A 19,954-nucleotide genomic window follows, 5' to 3' on the forward strand; every position below is an offset into this window, starting at 1 on the left:
AATAGCCAACCACTGGCTCCCACCTTGACCTCAGTTCAGAAATGGTGATCTTGCCTCTAGGAATCTCAGAATGAGACCGTGTCTGTGAGCTGTCTCTTCCCATTTTATATTTCTCTCTAGGGATGGGATTCAAGATGTGAGCTACTGGGATTAAGGACATGCATCACCTGGTTTCTATGGCAACTAGTGTGGCTACTGGGATTAAAGGTGTGTGTCACCACTGCCTGATGTGTAAGGCTGACCAGTGGGGCTGTTTCACTCTCTGATCTTCAGACAAGCTTTATTTATTAAAATAAAAATGAAATATCACTGCAGTCCATAATGCTACCACCCAACAGAAAAAAGAAGCTATAACACACACAGACATGGGGAGGGGATGAGGGAAGAAAAGGACCTAATGCCTAGAAAATCAGACTTCATTGGGGATTGCCCTGCCTTAATGTTCAGGTCAGTTACCTCTGAGAGCCTATTTATATGTAATAAGACATTCCTTGGAAAAACAGAAATAATCTTACAACTTCTAAAGCAAAACATACTCACTTTGTGGTCTCAAGGGTACTTCCTTTCAGAATGGGGACTTCTGTGGGAAGGTGAATGACAGACTGCACACATGTCCTTCCTTGGCAGAGGCAAGCAAGATCCGTCCTCTGCCTGTCTCCAGAGGTCTCCGAAATTTCAGTCCTTGAAACCTGCAAGTCATGGAACCACTGATCCAATTGGAGGAAAACTTGCTCTTGGACCAGGGTTCAGGATCGGTTTTCAGGTCTTTCGCTCTCTGGTGTGGCCACCTTCTCCAGGAAGGACTTGGGCCCCTGACTCTTTCTTGTTATTCCATTTCTGCTTGGAAAGAAGAAAGAAGGAAGGAAAAGAAGAGACGGGTCCACTAAGCTTTATCATTGTGTGTGCAAATGTGTGTATGTGCATGCACATCTGTGTGCACATAGTTCAGTGGCTTTATCATTGTGTGTGCAACATGTGTGTCTGTGCATGCACATCTGTGTGAACATAGTTCAGTGAGCTTTATCATTGTGTGTGCAACGTGTGTGTGCATGTGTGTATACCCGTGTGCACATCATTCAGTGAGCTTTATTATTGTGTGTGCAATGTATATGAGTGTGCATGTGTGTGTGCCTGTGTGTGTGCCTGTGTGTATGCCTGTGTGTATGCCTGTGTGTGTGCCTGTGTGTATGCCTGTGTGTATGCCTGTGTGTATGCCTGTGTGTATGCCTGTGTGCACATTTCTCTCTCTACACACTAGCTTTCAATGGAATAATTCTTCTCTACTGTTTGCTCACCAATATGCCTTGTTTGTTTATTGCTCTCTAGATTCCTAATTGCCTCTCAACGTAAACAAAACAAAGCAACAACAACAACAACAAAACCCCAACTATTTGAAAGTTGCTTGCAGAAACCACACTACCACAGTGAAGAGGTAATCTTTAATTATACATTTTCTTCCACAGGGAATTATCTTTATTAATGATGCAGCTGGAAATTTTGCACTGAAATTGTGGGGTGGGGGGCTTAAGGGTGTTTAACCAGGGCAGCTGTCCACACTGATTTCAAAGCAGACTAGGTCGGAAATCATTTGTGTGAAGAAGGTGGCCACACCGAGGATTTGTGTTCACCCTGCTGAAAGTCGACAGTGGGTCCAGAAGCACCTTCACTGACGCTGGTAATTATGAAAGAGGAATTTCTGGCTGCCCAGGAAGCTTTTAAAGGGGCTGCTTAAAGAGAGGGAGAAGATTTAAATGATTTGGTTGTTTGGCAAGGGGGAAAAGATATAGAGCATGAAAAAAAAACCCACATCATGGATTCTCAGACAATTTTCAGGAAAAACAAATGTTGGGAAATAGTGTTTTGTTAGTATCTTAATATATATGTTAAGGTATTATACGTATATGTTTATTATATACATATATACATGTTTTACTGAAAGCCTGAGCTGGAAATTCGGCGTTGAAGGTAGAAAGTGGAGTCCTTATTCTCTTTAAAAAGCTCGCTGCCATCACTCAAGATGGGCAGCCTCCCCCGTGGAGGTTTAGGTGTTTGTTTATTCATCTTTAAAGGAGGCCAAGAGACGAATCCTCACTGCTAGAGAGTTGCTACTCTGTTAAGTAAGGTTCATTTTGAACTTTCCACAAGCAAACGGGATGGTGTTGAAACTACTAACAGAATGTAAGCACCCTTGTGTGCGGAGGGTGTGTGGGAATGGAGCAGTGAGGCCTAGCACCCCACAGAGCACCCCACAGAGCACCCCACAGAGCACTCCATGGCCGCTGACAGCCTTTGCTTAATTGGCTCTTCTCAGCCAAGAGTGTTTCCTTCAGAGACTCCTTGAAGGCAAAATGAGCTGTTTGCTCATTTCTAGGATTTGAGAAGAGGCCCTTGGTTCCTGGGTTTAAGGGTTGCTCAATCCTCAGCCCAACTCGAGATCTCTCTTCACCCTGACGGATAACACCATTTCGGTGGGTCACGTTCCCACTTGTTATAGAACTGGAAGGAGCAAGACATTTAAGGCATGCTGTTGTAGCATCCGAATTTTACACTAGAGCAAGAAGTGGTGTCAGTCATTCGTAAACAAAGCACTGCCGTTTCTATACCGAAATGAGTGGGACAGTCTAAGCTTGTCACCTAGTCACAGCACAGCTGAAGTTCCCTTCGCGGTATGAAATTGTTCAACCCGTAAGCTACTTTTGACCAAAGCTATTATATGCAGATTACTCATTAGATTTGAGATTGAGTTTGGATTTTCTCGAAAGGTGAATCTACCCTCCATTGGGAGATGGTCTAGAGAAGCAGATTTAAGACTGATCTGAATGTTTATTTTACTGCTAAAATGAGCCCGGAGTGATCTCGAGGGCCACACAGGAGAGGGCTACTCATCTGGGGAGGTGAGTTCTGACACTGGGATTTTAAAAGTCAGAGATAGGGTTAGTTTGCACAAATTACTTCTGAAATTGATATTACTCGTGAGATTAAAATCTTACCACTTCTCTTCAGTGGGATCTTCCCATATTGATGGAGAGATAGGCCTTTAGCACATCGGGCAACGGCATCTTCTTGTACCCAGGAACACTGAGTATATGTGGTGCCCAGTTCTCTGTGATCTTTCAATACACGGACTCTACATGAATAGAATGGTGTGCTATATTTTCTCCTATGACATGTCATTCTCTCAGTTAGTTCTCTTTTTAATCTCAAAACAAAATGCTTACTTTTGCTATTTTGTGTTCGAAGGTTTTTAAAAGGCTTTGTGTGTTTACTTAACATCTGTGTGTGTGAGAGACAGCATGCGTGTAGGGGCAAAGGTTAACTCACAGGGATCAGTTCTCTCCTTCCTTCGTGTTGGTCTTAGGGACCAAGCTCAGGTAGCCAGTCATGACTGCAGTCGCCTTTCCCTGACGAGCCATCTTGCTAGTTTCTTATTAGTAAAGTCTAAAACCATGAGCCAAATCCTTCCTTGCTCTATCAGTTTATCTGTGGTCACTTTTCTGCCCATCCGCACTGGCTCACACCACACACTTCAGCCACCTCTGCGAGGGATGTCTGTCCAATATGCTCTTGTATGCCATTATCATCTAAGCCCTTAGGAGGGTCTCTCAGACAGCAGTTGAGGATGTCATTGTCCTTTATCTTCAGATTAACGATGGGTAGCACCAGGAGATAATTTAAAAAAAAAATTCTATCAGTCATACACTCAACAGATGGGAGATGAAGTTCCAGTCACTCATGTCAGACTAACACGATTTTGAAGCACACCAATCCTGATAACACTAAAGAACAAGAAGAGCACAGTATGTAGTCTGATGCGTTTGTGAGTGTATTTCACGAAACGCTGGCTTGCTCCCCTGCTCATCCCCCAAGTAACCTGGCCTAGGGGGAAGCAGGGGCAGAGGGGGCAGAGCCACATATCTTGCCAGGTTGAGTCAGGCCAGTGCAGCTGCTGGCTGGGCACGAATGTGGGCAGGCACCTGTGACTCTCTGAACAGCTGTTTGGTAGAGGGCCAGACAAAGCCCATCATGGGCTGGAGGCAGGAGGCCAGTTGGGTGGCCAGTGCATTCTGGCATAGGCTGAAAGAACACCTGGTTCCACTCTGTGGACCTACCACAGAAGGTCAAAGAATGTTCTCACTGGCAGCAACCTGATGGCCTAAGTTTTCAGGTCCCAGTGGTCCTACTCGTACTGAAATAGAGAAAAACTCACCGTTCTTCCTATGCTGAAGCCAACATGGGAATCATTGTGTTCTATGCTCAAGGAGGTCATTGGGGATGTTTGGAAAAGAGGTGGAAGCTGTCGAGCAAGGATGGGCTCCATGACTTACAGCAAGGCTTTCCAGGGACAGTGACTATGCCCTGCAGATGGTTGTGACAGGCATCTTTTGTCCTAGAATGGCTCTGACCTCCTTCCCACAGATGCTAACTACACACTTACAAACCACTTTGGTCCTCAACCATCATTTTGCCATCAGACACTGCTTCTCCTCCCAGAACATGAGCACCCACTGTACCAAGGCTCATCCAACTTGAACCCTGGGGTCCTTCCTACTATTTTCTAAGAATGAGGACCCCACTTGTTCTGGACTCATGAGTCAGCTTTTCTCTGGCCTCTGAGCCTCTTCCCCAATTTCCTGTCCCAGATGTAGACAGCATTCTCCCCACCCCCCCGGCAAGGAAGCAGCAATCCTCTCGGAGTCTGTGATGGTGACTATTAGCTGGCTGATGGTGCTGTCCTCTGGGTTCTGCTGTAACCTGTCGAATGAAGGAGCGAATGCTAAGTACCTAGCATAGGATGTGAGTGGCACAGTTGCTAAGTAAATCTGGGTCTGATGAAGGGGTGACTGATTGCTCCCACTCCTGGGGTGGCTCTAAGCCGGCATTTCCTACTGCTGTGTTTGTTTGGGATTTCAGTGACTCCAACAGCAATTTACTGTGCACACAGTACTGTGAATACATAAGGTTACCCGCTACCCACAATTACCCTTGCTAGGGCACAGGCTGGTGCTCTTCCTCTGTCTGTCTCCCAGCAGCCTTGAGTGAGCAGCTCTTTCCTTCCCAGGCCTTCCCAGCATGTTGCCTTCTCCCCTGGCACATCCCTGAAACCAATGGAATCAGCCAGTCATGTACTGAAACCATGAGCCAAGAAAAGTCCTTCCTTCTTTTAAGTTGTTTCTTTCAGGTACTTCTACAGCTGACTAGCACTGGAGAGAAGCAATTTAAGATCCGAGAGGATTGGTTTTCACAAGTAATAAGGCCCAGATAATGAACTATCCCTGGCCAGACAAGATGCTCTGTAACCTTGAGGTGACACATAATATTCAGGTTCCTCAGTGTCCAGAGTTAAAGACACCAGGCACTGCAGGGCCGTGTGTCATTTTGATGAAAACAGGACCCTGTGAAGCCATTCTCGTTCCTTATGTAGGTCAAGGCTCTCAACAGGCTAAGGAAGGCATGAACCAAAAGTCAACACCGGTATAATAGTGGCTTCCCTCCCCTGCCAAGCCACAGCCCAGTTTCTGGCCCCAGACACTGCGCTTTGGATGGTGTTGCCATGGCCTGATCACAGTTGTTTACATTGGTTTCACGGAGTACTAAAACAGTAACCCTTTGAGAAAGAGAAGAGAGGTAAGATCACCTTGTTTTTGAGCTTGAGCTTGAGTCTTGAAATCTGCAGCACAAAGCTACTTTGAGCAGCTGTTCTTTTGAAGCCTGTGCTAGGTTAGCCCATGTGTTCTAATGATGCGAATTAAAATTCCAAGAGCAGATTGTCTGCTACTCTTTACCCAGGGACTCATTCAGTGTCTGTACTGTGGCCGCTTATTTAGAATTGCGACTTCTCCTGGTCTAAGATTTTTTTTCTCTCTCCAAATTAATTTCTTTAATTTATATTATATTATATATGTAAATTATGTCATTTTATTCTATGTGCTTTGGTGTGAAGGGGTCAGACCCTCTGGAACTGGAGTTACAGATATTAGTGAGCGGCTATGTGGTGCTGGGAATTGAACCCTGGACCTCTGGAAGAGTAGCCAGTGCTCTTAACCTCTGAACCATCTCTCCAGCCCTCTTTCTCCTTCTTTTTAAAAGAATTAATTATATGCCAGCCATTTAAATTTACATTTTTGTGACCCAGGTCAATATAAAACTTTATTCTTAATTTACTTAGGCAAATACCATGCCTTTTGGCCTAGGGGTTGGACTAGTGCACCGTAGGGAGCAGGAGAATCTGCTGGGAGTCAGAGTAGCAGGGTAGCATCTTACAGATATGCATCAGCAGGAAAGAGAGCATCTCACTGGACTCTTGAAAGCAAAGCACAAAAATAGATTTGTTACAGTCCCAGGAGCTTAAGTTAATGTAAGTTTCCTTCTTGGGTGTCCCTTCTCCCAACTAACCCTAGTAGACTTAAGCTTTACAAATGCGGTGTATGGTTAAATGCTTGGTTCCCATCTTCTCTTCATTAGTTGAGTGTTTATAGTGTTATCACATTTGGGGTCTAGGAGAGCCTAGGGGAAACACTCTCCGCCTCATTTGGCTCAGCCTTACTGATTGATTGATGATTGACTGGTTACTCTGAGACAGGGTCTTGATATACAAAAAGGGCTAGCTTCATGCCTCCACCTACCAAGTGCTGTGATGATATATACTACCATGCCTGGCCCAGTTAATTTTAATATTACATTTGTATGTATGGAACAGGGGATGGTGGAGTAAAAAACACCATCATGTTAAAAAAAATTCACGTCTTCTTAGTTAACAGATGAGGTTATTATTAAGAAAACTTTAAATAGGGTGACATTTTTCTGTATTATCGTCAGCCTAAGGGAAAATGTCTGAAGATGAAAAGGTGTGCGTGCCCATTATGTTTCTATGCACCCGATGGGCATATCATAGAACAATCCTTCAAGTATGAGTTCACTGTTTAGTACTCTTTCCACAGTGAAACATCATGTATCTTTAATAACATGAATAATTTATAGGGGAGGAGAGAAAATGTGTAATGAGTGAAAGAAGGTGCGTGGCAGTGGCCATGGGTTCCTATCTAGCTTTAGAATAATGGGCTGGTGGGTGGTTAGCTATTCTGCTAGGGTAGCCCACTGGAAATCTTGAAGCCACTGTGTTTATTAGAGCTAATACATTCAGACAGATGCAATCCCCAAGGGCGTGATAAGACTACTGTAAAAACCTCCATCATGGCGCTGCCTGGGTAAGCTTTGACTAGCAACGGTACCTACCGTAAACACCTACGTCATGGCGCTGCCTGGGTAAGCTTAAGCTAGGGACCGTACCCAAAGGTACTAGGCATTTTCTGCTTCAAATGTAACACCAGCTTTTCAAGAAATAGACAGTTTCATCTGCATCATTTTTACAAGCTGAAATTTTATTTTATTATTTACTGAATTATCTATGTTTAAAAAAATCTGTGCCTGGTATGAAATTTCACTCCATCAAGTGTTAAATGACTTTCATTCTCATTCCAAGCAGGGGGATGAGCAAAGGACAGGTGTTAGGGAACATGGCAATAAATTAGAATATAATTTACAGAAGCAAAAAAAGCAACAGTGTACAACATTAATACTGAGTATAAAATAATAAGCAACAACTAATCACAATGATACAAAGGTAATTTTGTTCTGTATTATTAAGGATACCTATAAAACATTCACTCAAATACATAAATTCCTAATGAAATGGACTACTGGGAAACCATACCTGTCTTCAGGGGTTCAATCATTTGGGTACATTTAACGTTCTTTTGGGGGTAGGCCATTATACCAGTGGCAGACACTGCTCCCAGCCATGGGTACTCTTGTACCCTAAGTAGTCAATATAGCTCACAACTTTTGGAGTGCATGCCAGAGCAATTCAGCCTCCACTGAGATCCTTCTGTTACCATGGAGAGCAGAGACTCGTGCGGCCACCTGAGTGGCTGCAGCAACTTTGGTGTTGTGATGTGTTATGGGATATGCTTTTTGATTTGTTTAACCTGCTCAGATTTAAATCCAGGGTCTAACTGAAAATACTGAGTCCTGATATATTCATGCTTTGTTCCCTTGTGGGAGGCTGTGCTGCCCGTGGAAGCAACCTGCCCTCAGTGCTGGTACACTTCTGGAGAGAACACAGGCTGGTCTCTTCCATTAACAGCAGCTGAAGCAGGCGCTGCACAGTACCTGGGGACAGCCCTTGTGATGTTAGCTTCCAAGTGAGGTAAATACAGCTTTTTACAAGTACTGTAAGAAATCTTCTTGAGATAAAAGTGTGAACTAATGTTTATGTTGGTAGCAATCAGATGTGGATAGCAAGCCTATGTCTAAACTGCCTCAGCAATCACCCAGTCTTCCTTACTTTACCAGGGCACATTAGCACCAAGTCAACTGTCCTTTGAAAAGGACCAAGGGGATTCAAGTCTAGGCCAGGCTTCCGTGGGCTGCCTTCCTTTAATGGAAGGACTACGCTGACACTTGGGCTGGTCTTCTCAGGGCAGTCAGATGGAGGTCTTGGCAATACTTTTTGTTTCCTTGAAAGCCTCCTCTGGAAATAGCCATCCTTGGGGATGGTATTGAGAGAGAAGCAGGGAATAATATGTGGCTGGTTACTCTGGAGGGTGGGGTAGTATCCAGCCCAGCTGGACACAGCAATCCAGAAGCTGAGGAGGCTTTTGGTGACAGCGTTTCTTCTAAAGTCACCACATACGTGACACACTCAAGTTTAACTTCAGAGCACAGTGGTAGATATAAATGAGACATGGTCTTAAGTGAGAATATTCTCTTCGTTACAAAGTAGCCATTTAGTCGGTGTTTTAGATGATGGTCTATGCTTGGGGCACATATGTGCACATACATGAAGGACCAAGGAGGTGTATAAGACACAAAGCACAGCCACCAAAGACCTACCGCAAGCCACAAGTGTTCAAGTACAAAGTGTTAATATAAACAAGTACCCTTAAAAAAATCTAGTTGTAGAGTCTTTTGACGACAAGTTGTGAAGCCTGAAGATGAGAAGACCTAAGCTAGTCAGTTCCGTTCAGTAATATGTGATTTTAGGGTTGCCCAGGAAACCAGGTTTCACATTTAATTGCCATTCAGAACACCCATAAAAATTACTTGGTTGAGTGACTATTAAACTTATACTTTGTGTTCTCTCTGCATGAGCTTTTCTTCTTTGGCTGTTATCCTTCCCTACCTTAAAACGCGCAGAAATAGCACATTTATATGCAAGCAAACTCATCTGTCCCCACACTCAGGCGCACCTGCACACACGCACATATCCACACGTACACACTTGCTCTCTTATAAATAAATGCCCTTCCACCATATCAAAGAAGGGACATCTGGAACCCATCGTATTGTCAGCAAATTGCAAAAGGGCCACTTGACTTTAGCAAGCCAGGCTCTATCTTTTGCATGGCATCATCTCCAGAGGCTTAGCATGCGTGCAACAGTCCAACAGGGCAGGAGCTGGTCTGTGGCTGGTGGGGATGTAAACACTAAGGAGTCACGGTGACTCAAACAAAAAGTACAGCATCCTGTGTGATGGCTGCAAAGGGCCTGGTACTTCAGGCTCTGCCATACCCTAGGTCTGGCTGCTGCATGAAATTGAAATGTTTTTCTCTTAAAGTTTTAATGGAAATCTCAGCTTCACTTGCACAATGGCAAGTTGGCCACAGTTTCTTAGCACTGAATTTATAGACTTGCCCAGCTGCAGCGATTGCTGCACGGCTTCAAACCAAGTCCCTCGCTGTTCAGTTTAATAGAGTTTTATACATGGCTCACAGCAGTGTACAGAACAGGGGGTTATTCCTAAGGAAATTAAGTGGGATAAAGAAAAATAACACAAACTTTCATTACTTTTGATTTATAATTTTTTTTCTTAAATTACAGTTCAAAGCCCATTTTATAATTTAAATTGTGCTGCTACTGTGGTGAGATAAAGTATCGTAAATATTTTTAAGCTATGACTTAAGAATTCTGAATCTCTCCTACTTCTATCGTTGACCAAGTCATAATAACTACATTTAAACAGTCTTAAATACAAATGGATTCAGTGTCATTGCTAAGTCCATAATAAAAATTATCTTAATGGTCCAAGGAGGTAAACAGGCTATTAGATTTACTCGAAAGAACACAAACGTTCCACAGTAAGCGAGTCTCCCTGTGTTGTTTGGATCTCTCAGATCTGGCATTCCCTCCTAATAGCGTGTCCAGCACTTTGGATCAATAAATCCCACTTCACAGAAGTAAAAATAATATTGAAATCCTGTCAGCTGGTGCTGACCAGTGGTTACATCTTCCACAGGGTAATGCTTCGTGAGGACATCAGTCCTTATCCTCTGGGCGGCTCTCTCTGATGGGCGCATTTCCACGATGAGATGACAGGACTCGCTGGCTTCCGTGGGTCAGTGTCCTTGGCAGGTCTTACAACACATCTGTCTGAAGTATGCTCGGCTACAGAATTTGAACTTCAGCACCAGTGGGCAATAAGCCACTTTGTTCACATCTTTGCACTCTAACAGATAGAGGCAGAAAGTGGAAAACAATTAGAGTCACACAAACAAGCTGATATGCCTGCCCTGTTAGCAGGGATCTCTCTGGCCAATCCCCCTTCACTTGTATGTCCATGTGATTTTTTTTTATCTTGTTTCTGTTTTTAAGCACACTGTCTGGAACAGCATACCAAAAACATTCTTTTGATATATTTTAACACAATTAAAAAATGCAAGGCTTTTCTTCCAGACTTTTATAAGTGTGGTACATGCCCACTGTGTCTTGAAAGAATTACTGCTTGTTGGGATGAGTGATCACTTTAGACATCTTGGAAACATGAGTCATTTTTCTTACAGTGCTTTTATTGCTCCTTTCTCAAGGTTTTTATTCAACATGTAAGGTTATCCAAAATCAAACATGAGTTGCATTATCTGATACCAAAGTCCACATGTCTCACAAGAATCCCTGCATGAAAAGGACTGCTGGCAGTAGCCGAGCTTCGGTAACTCCACTAGACAAAGAGGAAAGCTGGGAGGGGTTGGCCCCAAAGGGCAGCAGTCTGTGGGCTACGGAAACATGCAGGAATGGCTTTTCTTAATTTGGAAGTGAGACATGGCCTTCCTTGCTCCTGTGTGTGTTTTCTCCTCAGTACTGGAGCTACCACAGTTGCAGTCTGTAATCCCTGAACCAGAGGGAATGAATGACTCCTTTCCGCACCCCATCGGGGCTGGTCGCAGCAGTGGACTGGTCACAGGGCCTCCATGACTAGGAGTCACACCTTTCTCTTCCATCAGTCCACCACCCTGCTGCAAAAACTGACCCCTTTCTAGCATTATGGTCATTTTATTGGGGGATTTAAAAATCTTTGTCAACACAGTATTTCTCATTTCTCCACCTGATTTTACTGCAGCAGCTTGGGAAACCACTTAAGGCAAGTTAGACTCATGAAGGCCTGAGTACAGTCCAACGTAACAATAACTTTTGTTGTTTGTTTCTTTTGCCTTGGTTTCAGAAATCTGCCCAAATTGCAAAGATCTATTGTATGTGATAAGTATGGAGAACTGAGTATAAAATAAGGGGAGCACTCCCAGCTCCTCTTAAAGAGTGAGGTGTTGTCTCATGCTCTCAGTTTAAAGGCTCTTTCAGCAAGTCTTACAATTTGAAACAGGAGCCCTGAAATCTTCTAAAACTATAAACTCTGCCACTGTCTAGCTCCCCTACTCAAGAGTAAATACAAAAGAGAACAATATTTAAATATTTGGTCAGAAAATTTTATATTCAAAATCTCAGTAAATTAAATTTGGGTTGAAATGGTATGGAGGGGCATTAAAACGTCTTTAAACTTTACACTTAAAAGAAAACTAGATGATAGACTCTTTGACACAACTGCTCTGTAGCGTGGAGACAAACAGGGCAGGAGACAGAATTTCTGCTACTGTTACTGGCAGTTGCTAGGGTCTTTCTGCCTGATTTTGGAAAGGAAGTGAAAGATTACCTGCTAAATTCAATGAAGACACAGTATTTTGATTACTACTCAGAAATATTGTCCCAAACACACAAATCAGCTTGGAGACCCAACAGAGAGCAGTATTCTTTGGGCTACAACTTTATTGGAAGAATTACCACTCCATTTTTGGAAGAGTTGCTAGACTGGGAAAACTAAAAAATAAACATTGGTGGGTGCTCGACTTTGGACCTTCTTCTGTAAGCTGAGGCCTTGCATTGTACCCAGTCAGCAGGGGGTGGGAGTGTGGGTGGGTGCTAGTCCAGGGTGCCTGTTCTTCTGAACTTCCTAATACCCTTGCTAAGTTAGTTCTCAGCTAACTTGCTTGGGAGTGGAAACTCATCGGGCCCTAGAAGCAGGATCAAGGTTGGCAAGGCAGTTGCTGATTCTGAGTGAGCACACAGTGAGAGGAGGGGCTGAGCACTTGTTCGGCCACTTTCAACATCCACGTGGCCTTTGTTACATACCTCAGCGCTATAGCTCAGAAATGAAGATCAGGACGAGCCTTGCTCCGTTGGCAAGCTATGTGTAAAGCAATGCATACAATGGAAAACACTGGCCAAGGCATCCAGCCCAGCGAGCACACAGTTTGTCCCCTCTCACTAGCCTCTGACAGCAGCCATCATCCATCATTTCTCTGAGATCTGTCAGGTGAGGACCGGCTGCCAGAAAAGGCTACATATTTATGCAGAAGGCAAATTAACAGAAAGCTATTAAACAGAGCAGGCAGACCATGATGGGGCCAGCAGCAAAGCGCCAGGACAGGCCTGGGCAAGTGATGAGGATGGTGGCCTAGACTCGGATGGCAGACCTTGATGAGGTACCTAGGCAATGCAGGACATTGTCGCTGTGTGGAGCCCCTAAGCATGGCCAGGTGGAAGATCCAGTTCCTACTCTTTGGTTTTGTCTTATAAGAACTGATGTGGCTAGAAAAATCAGTTCATTGCACATTTGGATTGATACAAGTGTGATCACCAAAGCTCAGCCACAACTAGGCTTTTTATTTGCTCAGTCTTTTAATGCCACAAAAGCTTAATTTAGTGACAGCATTAAAAAGTGTAATTTATCAAGCACTTCCTTTATGTCCGGCAGAACCTCAGGCAGCATTATACTTTTATATTTACTGCTTTCCAGTACTTGAAATGTCAGCTTTACATAGACCGCAAAGATTAAGCTCAAAAGGGTTTTGGAACCCACACTGGGTCATGGAGCTAGTCCCTAGGAAGGCTATAAAGACTGGGGTCAAACCTCAGATTTGTCTGACTGTGAAGCCACTCTTGTTGTGGCGGCTTCTTGGAATTTAAATGACAATGCGTCTGCCTACAGAAGTCTCCACCCCAGCTGACACAGTGGCAGGCCAGTCTGGAAATGACCACATTCAGGTCTTCTTAACATTTGAGAGTTTGACCTACTTTCTTAGAGAAGGAGTAAATGTTTGGGAGAAAAGGAGACCATTTGTAGGCCATTGCACTCACAGTAGACTGAATTGTTCCTCTTAACTTTTTCTCATCATACTTACATGAGCAAATGAGAGATATATGAAGTTTTAAAGCCTCACTGTAATAGAAAGCCGAACAGACTCTCCAAAATCTCTACGCCAGGACTAAAGGTACTGGCGATTTTTACTTGAGCACTGCTGTTCTCATTTGGCAAGAGAAGACTGTCTTGCCCTGACATATTCCTGATGTATTTGAGAGTTCTTAGTTATAAAACTTACCCCTTTACTAGTCTGCCTCATTCTCAAAATATGTTAAAATTATGAAGCAGTTTCTTGTCATCTAATCTTGAGCTAATATATCATAAGCTAATTATCATAGTTTAAAACAATTTTCATTGTGTGTTCAGTGTGCATGGTACTGAGCTGCATAAGAACATCTTCACACAAGTATATACCGTGCACTAAACATGAACCCTCTCTATCTCCCTCCATTTTACTACCCCTCCCATTAGTTGCCTTTGTTTTCCTAGAAATTTTTCCTTCTATTTTTATGTCATATAAATTATTTTATGTACCTATTTGAAATTTGCAAACTACAAGTGAGAAAAACATACGATATTTGTCTTTCTGAGATTGGTTTAATTCACTTAACGTGATTATTTCCAGTTGCATTCATTTTCCTCCACATGAAATAAATGTATTTTTCTTTATATATTTAAGAAGTCTACTTTTTCTCTATTCCTTTGCTGTGGGACAGCTAGGGTGGTTCCATCACTTAGCTATTGTGAGCTTGCAATACCATGGATGTACAAACAAGTCTTGCTGTGATATGCTGGCTTGGAGCCTAGGAGTGGCATGATCATACCACAGCAAGGCAGACTTTTTTGAAAAATAAACAAACAAACAAAATCACATTTTCCCACCACTGATGTAAAAAAATCACAACAGGAATGTTTATTAACTTCTGGATGATCTTCAGTTAGCACTTAAAAGGTTCGCTGTATCGTGTAGTTCATAATGTGCAAATAAATGATCTAGGGAAAATATTAAATGGCTTCTTTGGGTTTAGGGGAGGCCATAATGTCTCCTGTATTTGGTCTTTACTATCATAGTTCTCCACTACAGGCAGATGGGCTAGCAGGGCTGCTCTTCTGTTGCCTTTACACAGTAGAAGCAGAGGCAGAAGATGAGGGTTTAAAATGAGGGAGTCTGATTCTGTCTCCTTTATCATCGTGTACCAGCCAAGTGTGCTCTTGGAGGAAAACCTTCTTTCTATTGATTTCTGCCCAGGACACTGGAAGAGTAAGAGGTCCTCACTGTGTGAATAATAGGAAACATTTGTCTCCTCTCTTTACACCTTACCCCAGTCTTGAAGAAATACTGCCATGAAGTATTTACAGTAAGAATAACTCATTCAAGCTGGGCGGTGGTGGCGCACACCTTTAATCCCAGCACTCGGGAGGCAAAGGCAGGCGGATCTCTGTGAGTTCGAGACCAGCCTGGTCTATAAGAGCTAGTTCCAGGACAGGCTCCAAAACCACAGAGAAACCCTGTCTCGAAAAAACAAAAAAAAAAAAAAAACCAAAAAAAAAAAAAAAAAACCTCATTCAGTGCTCCCAAACTCTTTTTATATAAACTAGACCTACTATTAGAATTCTAAGTAACCTGCTACACACTCTGGAAATATAGACATTAGTAGATTTGAATAACAAAATTAGATAACCAACTTCAAAGAAAATCTATGAATGTACTTATCAATGGGGTGCAACGAGTTTCTCCTGAGTATTTTACATTAATCTTTCAAAACACTGACCCAGAAGGTCTGCTTTAAAAATTAAACAGAGACTATGGGTTTAGGACACATCTGGATTCAGATTCATTATGATTGTAAAGCCTGACTGGTTCAAGTAACACAAGACCAGCTTCTCAGACAACAATGCACCGGTACTAAGTTCATCAAACACTGCAGACCTTGCCTACTTGTATCACAGGGAAGAGCTAGAAAACCCAGTGAAAGAAGTTTCCATAAGCAAGTTGGAGTGCTCAGCATGTACACAATAAGGCAGAATGAACATAGACAGACTGCAGCCCCTCCATACTGTAAGATCCTTGTGAGATTCAGATGAGTACAGCAAATGAACTATAAGTTGAACATCCGAGGCTTATCTTTTGGATTAAAAACATGATCAGCAACTTATCTGTGGAAATGGAGAGCCCAGCAAGAAATGAGAGAGCCAAGGGGTGTACACACACGTGGCGCCGGAGCTGGTGTTGGTGTACTTTTCAGATAAGACTATACTAGAGCCTTTGGCTTTGGGTACATTAAGGCTGCAAGGGATGAACTAACAAGCTCCTGAAGCAAAGTGACACCAGCCATCGCAGGTCACTCTGACTTCACATTAACACAGACTATTGCTTTTTATCCTCCTCCTGCCTCAGTCTTATCTCTGGACATCATCCACATTCAGCCTCAAGATGGTGTAATCCCAACTTAAATCCAAGTTCCCTCTAAAGTCAACAGGCAGGAGTATGAATTAATGCTAAATGGACTTGGAGCTCCTTGAAGTGATGAAGGAGAAAGTCTATCTTGGCCTTCCCCATCTCCTTTAAATTGAAGTCTTCAAATGACTTTTCTTGTTCTCACTGATTTTCATTACATTAAATTCCATGTTAAGGACTAAATTCTGTAGCAACTTGTCACAGATTTTGTTATGAGATTTATGGAGGTGGCTAGACTTTCTCAGAGAAGTGTGTCTGAGACCCAGCAAAGCCACCACGTGTCATCTCAAGCTGGCAGACCAATGTTTACTACCCACAGCTTTTCTGGGTTAATTACTAGCTCATGGTACACCATGAGTCATTATCTGTCAGTAACAAACACTAGATGACAGAGCACTGTGTGCTACTGAGAAGCAAAAAAGATGCCCCATATAAACTCTGAAGAAATTGGAACCTGCAGGAACAATGAGTAGAATGGTATTTGGAGATAGGATTTCAGGTGAGCTCGAATGGGCTGGACCCAGCTGCCAGCTGCACTTGAAAAACTCTGTAGTTTAAGCAGTGGTACCCAGTCTGTCTATAATTCACTCTTGGCAGCAATGTGGTGTTACCCTCACAGTGGCAGCCTGTCAAGCCTGTCAGGATCCTGCCTATGAAGTTTTAACCTTTCACTGAAGGCTTTCAGAAAGAAAAGAACGAAAGCAGATGTTGACCACATAACTGCACTGCTCCTTTCCTTCTCCTATTTCCTTTCACTATTTTAATTTCTTGATGCCCTGCTTCTGATTCGTTCTCTTATTATCTTTGACTGGCTTAAACTTCCCTCCACTTTTTCATCTCTGTGTGTTTATTTATTCTTTATCTAACTCACATTCCATCGTGACTGTACATACTTGCCTCAGCCAGGAATACCCCACACCCCAGGATCTCCTCGGTAAACTGTTAGAGCCTTCAATGCCTAGCTCCAGTTCACTGTGCCAGTTGCACTTCTGTTCATTACACTCCCCCGGGCACCTGAGGAGCTTCTTTATATTTCTGCTAAAACACTGCTCACCATGTTAGTCTTCATGTCACCGTCCCTGACAAGCTATGCTCTCTTTGTGGGCAGAACTTTGTAGTATCCCTTCCATAGTCTCAGTGTCTGGCAAAGTAAATGGACTGATGGCAGGATGAATAGAGTAGGCTCTTTAAAAACACTGTCTGTAGTAATGTACTGTCTGCTGAGCTGACCAGGCTCCAGTGGAGAGTTCCAAACCCATGGTCACACACATGGTCCTGATTATCTCAGTGGGCCACAAAACCAAAACAAATAGACATGAGTGTGAGAGAGATTTGTGGGGGAGGAGAGAAAGCAGGGTCAGTAGGGAGATGGCGGTGAGAGTAATCAGCATGCAAGGTGCATGGATGTAAAATTTTACAAACAAAAACCCCAAAAAACATTATCACCTCGAAGGATGGATTATATCTAAAATAAAGCAAGTTTACTAGGCTATTAATGTAATAGTTTACTCTACTCTATATGGTGGTGTTCAATGAAAAATTTTTTCAACTTTGTTGCATACTTGAAATTTTATTAATTTCATAATTAAATATTGAGTAGGTGAGCAACTATTAACTAAACCTTGGTAGTTAAAACAATTCTCAAGGTTTTAACTACAGACCATTTTATCCAAAATAAGGGCTATGTTTTAGATCCCAAGACATCTCCCATAACTACTAAACTGTCTTCCAGTAGCTTCTCAGTGGGAGTCAAGGGAGCTGACTCTCCTGATAAGTACAGTCCTTTCTACTCTCCTTTATTAACTAGAAACTGGTCCTTCTGATTTTTATATGATGCACATTTTACCTCTCTGACTTGACCCCCAAACCAAGTCATTATGTTTGTATAAAAACCCTCTCTTGACATCCATGGCATCTGCCCATCCCTTCTCTGTGAGTGAATATGATGGTTTGAAAGAAAATGGCCCCCAAAGGGAGTAGCGCTACTAGGAGGTGTGGTCTTGTTGGAGGAAATGTGTCACTGTGAGGGTGGGCTTTGAGGTCTCTTTTGCTCAAGCTATGCCCAGTGTCACAGGTCACTTCCTGTTGTTTGCAGATCAAGATGAAGAATCTCAGCTCCTTCTCTAGCACCATGTATACCTAAATGCTGTCAAGTCCCACCATGATGATAATGGTCTAAACCTCTGCAACTGTAAGCCACCCCAATTAAATGTTTTTTTTTTAAGAGCTGCCATGATCATGGTGTCTCTTCACAGCAATAGAAACAATAACTAAGACATAACATAAGTGACAACTTAAGATTTGGGTCAAATACTGCCTTCACTTTTCTGATACATTACACTTGGCTCACAGATAGCTTAGTCTATGCAGGCTGCCTTGACCCCAAAGGTTGAAGGCACTGATCTTCATTTCAGCCTCCCTTAGACTTCATAAACTGCTTCACATAGCACATTCTACCTTTCTTTTTTAAATTAAAATAATAGTTGGAAGTGGAGGCATACTCCTCCAATCTCAGTTTGGAAGATTGTGGCAGAAAGATCATGAATACCAGGTGAGCAGGGGCTGAAAAAAGATAGTATGTAAATATAGTGTAAATTGACATGCTTCAAGGCTCTGTCAAACCTGGGTTCAACCCTGCCTTCTGTGAGTTCTACTTCCTAGGCTTGAAGTTTGAGCAAATTACCATCTTCCTTTGTGCCTCCATGCCTCAGTCCTCATCAGCAATAAATTTGATTCAGAAGATTATTGCAAAGATTGTATAATATTATGTAATACAGAAAGACTGTTTATGTATGTGACACAATAGAATGAGGGTCAGACATGCAGAGTGGTTTCATGAATTAGTCTCACCATCTCTTCCACTCAGCCTCTCATCTTCCAAATCTAAAGAAAAGCAGATCTCTAAAAACCAAGATATGGGTGCCACAGCCTAACAGAAGAGAGTTGTTTTTTAATTAAGATCCCTTAAAAGACAACATCTATTTTAAGAAAACCGCTTCTGTTTACTATTCATTTTGAATTCTTTTCAAGAAAAGGAAATTTCCAGGATGTACCTTATTATATATAACAACAACAAAAATAGATGGCATTAGAGCTAGAGTTTGCACAGTAGAATTATGATTTTAAATGAATGTGAGCTACAGCTATACCTTTATAAAAAGGTAACCCACATTATACCAAACACACCATGTGGAGCCTTAGATAAACAATCAGGTCTTTGCCAAAGTTGCAAGGACTCTGTACCCAGATGATCATTCCCCTCAGAACTGAATCCCAAGGGAAAGTAGAACATCCTCAGACTGCGTAGAGCTGACCAAAAGGAATGGGTATCCTTTGGAGAGGTTTATAAGTGTTTCATTTTCATTAAAATTATCAACAAATTATAAGACTTTATATTTTTTTTAAAGTAGAGCATATAGCTGGGTTTCTTTAAATAATTTAAATCCATGGCTTCAGATGCTACAGGTAAGCTTGTACATATATTTTATATGAGAAGGAAGCCTGAAATTCTGATTGTACCATATTTATATTCATATTCTGGATAACTTCTGGAATCTCAAACAGAGAACCATTCAAGACATTTTGAATGATGCCTTCATGGATAAAGTACTTCAAATTAAATGAAAGATAAAAATTCAAGATTTTTGCAAGCATGTGCTATTAATAGAGGGATTTCTTAGTGTATAAGAAAAAAACCAAACCAGGCAGTGCTGGTACACACCTTTAACCTCAGCACTCACGAGGCAGAGGCTGGTGGGAACTCTGTGAATTTGAGGCCAGCCTGGTTTGTGGAATGAGTTCCAGGACAACCTGAACTAAACAGAAAAACCCTGCCTTGAAAAAGAAAGAAAGAAAGAAAGAAAGAAAGAGAGAAAGAGAGAAAGAAAGAAAGAGAAATTTCAAAGTGTAAAGACCATTGTCCTCCTTTATTAACATTCATATATTTTTTTCACTTCTCTAAAATGAGAAACTATGGTTTCAAACATATGCTTTTATTATATGTATCATAAAAACTAACACTGTTTATTTTA

General features: G+C 42.3%; 1 protein-coding gene across 1 annotated transcript in view; it reads right to left on the reverse strand.

Annotated features, from left to right (window-relative positions):
* Window positions 1-7,417: 7,417 nt before the first annotated feature.
* The window catches only part of Adamts6 (ADAM metallopeptidase with thrombospondin type 1 motif 6), a 214,240-nt gene continuing 201,703 nt past the window's right edge, over window positions 7,418-19,954 (reverse strand). The window contains exon 24 of the mRNA XM_041663714.1: window positions 7,418-10,504. Within this exon, the coding sequence (XP_041519648.1) occupies window positions 10,395-10,504 (110 nt within the window). The 3' untranslated portion in view covers window positions 7,418-10,394. The remainder of the gene's footprint in view (window positions 10,505-19,954) is intronic.

Source organism: Microtus oregoni, unplaced genomic scaffold (genome assembly GCF_018167655.1).
Source record: "Microtus oregoni isolate MIOR12 unplaced genomic scaffold, Mior012 000014F_ref0000157, whole genome shotgun sequence".
Taxonomy (NCBI): Eukaryota; Metazoa; Chordata; class Mammalia; order Rodentia; family Cricetidae; genus Microtus; species Microtus oregoni.